The sequence below is a fragment of the Charadrius vociferus genome, unplaced genomic scaffold (assembly GCF_000708025.1).
Source record: "Charadrius vociferus isolate BGI_N301 unplaced genomic scaffold, ASM70802v2 scaffold92, whole genome shotgun sequence".
Taxonomy (NCBI): domain Eukaryota; kingdom Metazoa; phylum Chordata; class Aves; order Charadriiformes; family Charadriidae; genus Charadrius; species Charadrius vociferus.
Window position 1 is genome coordinate 1204463 of NW_009647874.1, and position 8054 is coordinate 1212516.

At 43.8% G+C, this 8054-nt stretch overlaps 1 protein-coding gene across 1 annotated transcript in view; it reads left to right on the forward strand.

Moving 5' to 3' along the window:
* The first annotated feature begins 911 nt into the window (after positions 1-911).
* Positions 912-8054, forward strand: part of ST6GAL2 (ST6 beta-galactosamide alpha-2,6-sialyltranferase 2) — a 24363-nt gene continuing 17220 nt past the window's right edge. Inside the window, exons 1-2 of the mRNA XM_009883062.1 lie at positions 912-1857; positions 6720-6817. Of these exons, the coding sequence (XP_009881364.1) occupies positions 912-1857; positions 6720-6817 (1044 nt within the window). The remainder of the gene's footprint in view (positions 1858-6719; positions 6818-8054) is intronic.

Sequence of the window (8054 nt, forward strand, 5' to 3'; positions counted from 1 at the left end):
CCATCCATCCCTTTTTTGGAAAATGCAAACCCTCTCACGCCCTCAACATGCAGAACTCCTTTACGCCACCTCAGTGTGCGTGCAGCATCCACAGCGGAGATACAGCAGTCACCCTCTTATTCGGGTCTGATGTGGCCCACTGACACTGTGCCAGTTCATACCAGCTGAGGAAAAGGCTCCCCTCTGACCCGCCGGTGTGATGCTCTTCCCTGTTCCCCCTCCATGATATGTTCAAGACCAGGCTGGACGTGGCCTTGGGCAACCTGGTCTAGTGGCAGGTGTCCCTGCCCATGGCAGGGGGGTTGGAACTCTATGATCTTCAAGGTCTTTTCCAACCTAAACCATTCTATGATTCTATGATATCCACAGAGCACTGCCTTTTCAGGGCTGTGGGAAGAGGAGGGCTGTCTGGCTGGGAGTTTGTGCCCCCCTGCCTGTTCCCTTTTGGGGACAGGCTTGCTCACAGTCCCACTTGCAATGGCAAAAGAGAAGACGGCTGATAATGTCCCCACTGTGCACACAGCCAGGCATGGGTTTTGCTTTTGCTCTCTTAATGCTACACTCTGTACAGCAGAAGCAGGCAGGCGCATGATCTCCCTGAAGGCAGGATCCAGTGTTACTGTAGAAACTGGCCACCAGCTTCTTTTGTAGCTAGCAGCTGTCACTGTGTGGTTACAGCCAAAGCGTGTCACTCCTACAGTGTCTGCAGGCTCTGGAGTTTGTTTCTGCTTCTGAATCCTCCGTGCTACAGCTTGGAGATTAATTCTGCACCTTCTATCAAAGTGGTTTAAGGTATTTCTGAATTGTGTCTATTTTTAGAACCATTCTTGATTAATATTTGATGTTCTTTCCAGGTTTCATTTTCCTTCACCAATACTTCAAGGCACAGAGGAGCTTGTAAAGGCATTGCCATGAAACCTAACTTGAAGCAATGGAAACAACTCATGCTGTTTGGGATTTTTGCATGGGGTCTGCTTTTTCTGGTGATATTCATCTATTTTACAGATAGCAACACTACTGAACCAGTTCCCAGTTCCTTTTCTTACATTGAAACTAAGAGGCTTCTGCCCCTTCAGGGCAAGCAGAGAGTCATCATGGGAGCCATACATGATCCATCATTCTCTGAAACCATTGATGGGAACGAGGTACTTCTTAATGAAGATCTCCTAGGTACATTTAAATCAGGGACTGGTAGTATTAAGAAATGGACTGATTTGGAAGATGCCTTTAGGAATGAAGATGAGTTTTTTCCATCCCAGATAGGAAGAAAATCAAAAAGTGCTTTCTACCAAGTCAATGATGATTATTTATTTGCTGCTGGTCAGCCTCGGCCACACAACCACCTACAAGAGATAGCAAAATTTGTCTCAGCTGATGAGGATAACCCAAAAGTAAATATTTTACAGAATAACTGGAGCCATCACAGAAGAATGAGGAGGAGGAGCACAAAGCACAGGAGAAGCCAGCTGCTTGACGAATCTGATGACTGGGATGGGCTATATCCCACAATGTCGAAATCCTTTCTCTACAAGCTTTGGAAAGGGGATGTCTCTTCCAAGATGCTAAACCCTCGACTGCAGAAGGCGATGAAAGATTATTTGAGCACCAATAAGCATGGGGTGCGGTTCAAGGGGAAGCGAAACTCCAAGTTGACAGGAGACCAGCTATTCTGCGAGCTGAAAGAAAGGGTGAATGTGAAAACAATAGATGGCAAGGAGGCTCCCTTCTCCACTCTGGGATGGGAAAAGCACGTTCCCCAAATTCCACTGGGCAAATTGTATACACATGGTTTTGGGAGCTGCGCCGTAGTTATGTCTGCTGGTGCAATACTGAACTCCTCTCTGGGGGATGAAATAGGTGGGTGACGTGCATCTGTTCATCTGCGTATGTATGTACATGTGTGTATTCATGTTTGTCTTTCAGAAGGTTCATTCTTGTCAAGCATAAGTCTGTAAAGCCTGGTTGTTCTCTCTCACCAGCATCATGTGAGCGTGAGCTTACAGACTTTAGTGAAGCTGTTCCCTTTCAGGATAATATAACAGAAAGGAGTACCAGGCCTAAAGTCATAATTTGATTTAAGGAAAACAATGATGCCTTCTTATCATATTACAGCTTGTAGTATAAATGAGGCACTGGTTTCATCAGATCTGCCATACTTGACATTTTGCTGCAACATGTGTTTATTTCTTCAGCAGATTAGAGCCATTTTCAGGTTTTATTCTGCAAAGCTATGCTGTACCTGTCTATATTTTACAGTGGCTCAGAGAGAAACTGCTTGTGGTGTTGCTGTGCCAGACTGAACTTTGTCTCCTTGGCAAGTAGCAGTAGAGCAACCTCTTCATCTCGTGCATGTTTTGAGTTCACAGACATATGGAATTCAGACCCCTGAGCAGCCTCATGTGCTGGGGTCAAGTCCCCTGACCTCTTTTCCAAGAGTGAATTTAAATGAGTGGAAGTAGCTCCTCCCATTGATTTTTCCATTGCTGCACTGAGTCAGTGAGGTTACAGATGTTCTGAGATGTCAACGTCACACAGAATTCCCCACTTTAAGGTGGGAGTTTTGTAGTGGTTATTCAGAAAAGGATTGTGGAGTCATATAACTAATCCAGGTCATTTTTTTTGTGGTGGTTATTGTTTTTTTTTTATAAATAAGTATTACTACTCATGTTAACATCTCAGTAGTTCTTCATTTTAGTAGTACATGTGCAGTATGCTAAGAACTCTGAAAGAAGGATGAAATGTATGTCTCTATCTTGGTTCTGGAGCAAGAAGGGTTATCTCCTTCATCTCTTTATAAAAACCTTTTGGTGTGCGCTCATTAATCCTCCCATCTTCCAGGACTTCACATCCCAACACCTGCTTCATCGCACTGTATCATTTCTTTGACACAGATGGGTTTCCTTTAAATCTCTGGGATATATTAGAGCTGCTATCATTATCAAACTGCTCTAATAGGCTTCCAGCACAGCATGGGTGTCCGGCCAGCCTGCAGCTAAAATCACACCAGGGTAACCCCCAATTTCACAGGAAGCCCCACTGATTTATAAATCCTTAGGGTGAAATAGCTTAACAGTTGCTCCCTTCTCCAACATGCTATCCTTGACTGAAATAAAATCATCCTCTGTCAGTGTACCCCAGTATACCCAATATACACTGGTAAAGATCAGTGCTGTACTGGAGAATCCATAGCACACTGTGACATACTTATATGTTTATATATTACAGTGTGCATCATGGTATATTTGCACACTTAGGTGCAGCCCAGGTGTGGACTTCGGTGCTTGACATGGTACCCGGGGCCCAGATGTTCCTGTATGTACCCATTCTCTCAGGAACACTCTGGGCACAGAAAGCTCATGTTATTCTCTGAGGAAGAGTTTTTGATTTAATTAGGAAATTGTCATCTGATGCTGCCTAAAGGGAGGAGGTGCTCTTTGGTCAGTCCTGCACTGAAGTTTTGGATCTCTTCCTACCTGCTGTACAGGAAAGTATGTGGGGCAGCAGCAGTCATAGAAGATTTTTTTCTAAGTGTCTTCCAGGCCATGATCAGGTAGTTGTGAGTGAGCAGAGAATTTGGCCCAGAAATGTAGTCGGCCAACTGACTGCTTCCAGCCATCCCAGAAGGGCCTGGTGCAAACCTATGGGTCTTAGTGGACAGTGCAGCTCTTGGGAAGTGCTGATATACCAGAGACATCATGGCAGTGTTTCCCACTGTTTATATTTTTATTCCCATGGGGAAGAAGTTTTGTTTCCCCTGCAGAGTCCAGCCAGTATGTGTTACAGCTGAGCTCTTGGCCGTACCTTTCCACCTCCCTTCTAGTCTTTGGTAAGAGAGAGAAGAGTCCGACCGGGAAGAGAAAGATCAACCTGTTCAAGATGCTCTTTTTCCCTGTGCGTGCACAGCTCTAGGAGAAGACTGTCCTCTCCCAAAGCTGGCACCAGGTCTACCAGCTCTTGGTTGAAAACGCAAGCAAACCTGCCAGTTTGGAGGCCCCTTGGGCGGAGGGTGGTGCTGCCCTATGGAGGCAGCCTGGCACCTGTGTTGAGCTCCTCCGTATCCACTGAGGCATGGCAAAAAAAATCCTCCCTGCCCTGGTGAGGCTGCATCTGGAGTACTGCATCCAGTTCTGGGCTCCCCAGTTCAAGAAGGACAGGGAACTGCTGGAGAGGGTCCAGCAAAGGGCAACGAAGATGATTAGGGGATTGGAACATCTCTCCTATGGAGAAAGGCTTAGGGACTTGGGTCTCTGTAGTCTAGAGAAAAGAAGATTGAGGGGGGATCTTATTAATACTTACAAATACTTAATGGGAGGATGCCAGGGGGATGGGAGCAGTCTTTTTTCAGTGGCGCCCAGTGATAGGACGAGGGGTAATGGGCATAAACTTGAACATAGGAAGTTCCATCTTAACATGAGAAGGAACTTCTTTACTTTGAGGGTAGTGGAGCACTGGCACAGGCTGCCCAGAGAGGTGGTGGAGTCTCCCACTCTGGAGACATTCAAAACCCGCCTGGACGCTGTCCTGTGTAACGTGCTGTAGGTGACCCTGCTCTGGCAGGGGGGTTGGACTAGATGATCTCCAGAGGTCCCTTCCAACCCTGACCATTCTGTGATTCTGTGAAAGTCAGCATCATTGGGGACTGGGGAAAAACACCCCATGCATGAGTTCTGGATTTTGGGCAATGGGCTGTACGGCCTCAGTTGATGAAGTTGCTGCAGGCAAAAGGCTTTTACTATTTATCCTCCCAAAAGAAAAAAAAGGCTTAAGAGAGCAACAGCAGAGGACCTTTCTCTTCACAGGCCTTTAGCTCCCTCTTCTGTGCTCCTATTAGAAACGCAGACAGAAATGTTAATTTGTGTTCTGCCTTTTGCCCTCCTCCCTCCCACTACTCCGATTGTTTTTGAATGAAACTAGGTATGGAAATACTGTGCAAGTGCAGCAAACGCTCCCATCGTGATCATGCTGTTTAATGGGACACCCAATTATTTTGGCATCATCAGGAAGGGATCTATGATCAAAACCCAAACTTTGTGTATCTTTGAAATTGTTATGTCCAAATACTTAATAAGATTAAAATCAGTGGACTTAAAAACAGCTGTTATCAGTGTTAGTCTGTGTTCTGATCATATATTTTATGGTGAAGGAAAGGTGTTTACTCTCGTTATGAAGAACCAGCATGAACAACGTTGGAAATGCAGCACAGTGTCTCTCAAGTTAAGAACCATAAAATTCCCATTTCCCAACCCGATTCCCAGTTCTCAGTCAACAGATTGTCAAAATGTTGTCAAGTGCAGGTCCAAATTTATGTTCTTAAATTCATAACCAGGTTTCAAGTATAAAGGACCTTTGTTTTTCTTTTCCTTCTCCAAAAATGTGGAGTACCTGCAGCTTCTCTCGACTTCATGTCCTCTAGCTCCTACGCAATCAAGATGCTTATGTTTTAGGCAGAGGAAGGCTAGGTGTTGAGGCTAGGGTTGTCCCTGCATAGGGACACAGAAGAAGCCTTCACTCCTTCTTAGCTTCTGAGGAGTTAGGCTCAGTAGACATTTGGCAAAAATCTGTCTTTTCAGACACGTGTTAAAGCAAGCAAGTATGGCTGAGATTGAAGTGCCAGCTTCATGTCACACAACATTTTCTTGTCTTGAGTACAAGTGTGGAGTAAAAGTGTCCAACGGCAGAAGATCCCAGTTTGATAGGATTAGGCCTGAACTCCATTGAAGCATCTTGTTTATCTTTGGGAACTTCTGCCTCCTCCATCTTTGAGCTACAGACAACCACATTTTAAGTGACTAGAGATAAATAGCTGTATAAACTACCTGTGGGTTAAGGCCTTAGATGCCCTTTTTGGCCTGATCATATTCTCTGCTTCCGTCAATAGAAGGGACAAAAGTATACCAAATAGGGCGCTATTGACAGACTCTGTTTCTGGACACTGAATATAATGTTTTACTCTCACTTGCACCTTTTGGGCTTTGAAATCCCCTTAAAAGAAGCACTGGGAGGGTGATTATCTTTTATCCAGCAGAAGCTTGCACGTAGTGTCTGCCCTTGACCCATACTTGACCTGTAGCTGCTTTCTATTCTGCATGACTCCAAGGTCAACAGCTCATGGGGAAACTTTGACAGTTCAGCTCTGTTAGATCTTTGCTACCAAGAGTTCCTCAGGTTTCTATGTGTGAACTGTCTTCCCTACAGAGACTCTTTAAGACTCGTACTGACCTTGAGAATAAGTACACAGTATGACTAATAGGTTTGGCAAAGTCTGAGATTTTCAGGTATTATAAAATACTGTGAAGCACAAGCTTATAGTTAAGCATTGTTATTCATTCGAATGTGCAATTAGATATTCTTGCAATTAACATGCTTTTGCATGGGGTAATTCTTTTTAAATTTTGCAATAGAAATAGCAAGCAATTGTGTGCACTGGGTGTACTAATAACCTTCCCACACTAAGTTTATCCAATTAAGAGAAATATTTAAGTATTGCAAGCTAAATGAATAGATGATGCTGAACTTTTTTCCGGTGGATTTTAATAATGTTAATAACAAATGGCAGATGCAAGAGGACTTTTTGTTTGTGCACAGCAGAATGTTTATTATCCTTAGAATATCAAGATTCGGAGAAATGTGTAAGTTTTACATTAGTTGAGATCATTTGTTTTATTTTACTGTTCTATATTACTAAGAAAAACAGTTTACCTCCTCATTTATGCCCCTAGATTCCCATGATGCCGTTCTAAGATTTAATTCTGCTCCAACACGTGGCTATGAAAAAGATGTTGGAAATAAAACAACCATGCGGATCATTAACTCTCAGGTAAGATCTTCCTTTTGTGAATTCAAGTCAATGTCACTTCTGTACAATACGATATTAAATTAATAACTTCCGAGAAAGTGTTGGGTAATCTGGGAAACAGCTGGTGATTCAGCAGTCATGATGTAGAGCAGGTAAATGTTCTCCCTTACAGGGATGTTCACACTGCTGTCAGTGAAGAGTGACTGCGGTAGTTACTTGATACCCTTGTTTCAAAAAATTGGTTTGTAAAGTTTCTCATGTGTCCTATACCTGTAAAGGCTCTGCAGGATGCCAGAGCTGTCAGTACAGAAGACCGTCACCACACTGCCTCCGGGGGTCTTCACAAAGTCCAGGCTGTGGGGATCCCAAAGCTCTTTTCTTATATTCTCTGGTTCCCCAATTATTTCCTCGCTGGAAGGCAAAAGAAATGGGAAGTGAGTTGGCTTAGTACATAATTTTAGGCAAGTCATTATTCTTGAAAAATTTGGGATGAACTAGTAAAAAACTTTAATGTACACTGGATATTACACTTAAGGTGAGTTTGTTCATCTGAATGGAAACAGAAAATGGGGTTTTCTGCATATGGGTGTCAACAAATAATTGTGCATTGAGCTATAGTGACACCTTATGGTTAAGAGTAGTTTTTCAATTTTGAAAAAAAACCCTGAACTCTGGTCTTGGGCAAACCAAGCCTCTTTCCTCCTTATGAAATGCAGCCAAAAAGCAACAACAGAATTACTGTGAAATTTTATGAGTATTATATTAAAACGGTGAGTTTAATTAGTCAACATCAGTAGTATGATTTGCCATGTAGCATGCTCTATACATCCTGATTCTTGCTGAACAAGAGCAAAAATTTTATTCTTAATGAATTCATTTTTAATTCTTCTTTTTGAGGTTTGTTAGCTCCCCAGCAAATTCAGAGAGACTGAACGGGTAAATTAGCTGCTCTCGGCTGCTCGCAGCAGGCTGGGGTCCTCCTGGCTCCCAGAGCTGCAGCAGTACACTCCTGCCAGGGTGGTAATGGAGGGTCTCATGGTCATCTCTTGTTCTCCACAAGGCCTCTCGAGAAAACACAGGACGTGGCTAAAATTCAGGCCAGGTCAGCTCACATGGTGTCCTTCAAAGGAGGACCTTTCTGCTCCTTCAAAGAGGTCAGAAGCCACCCGTGGTGCTCTGGCCACCTGCTGAGAAACTGGCCTTCTCCTTCTTGGGAGAGAAATCTATGCAGCCCACTTGACAGAAGTTTCTTTCCCTA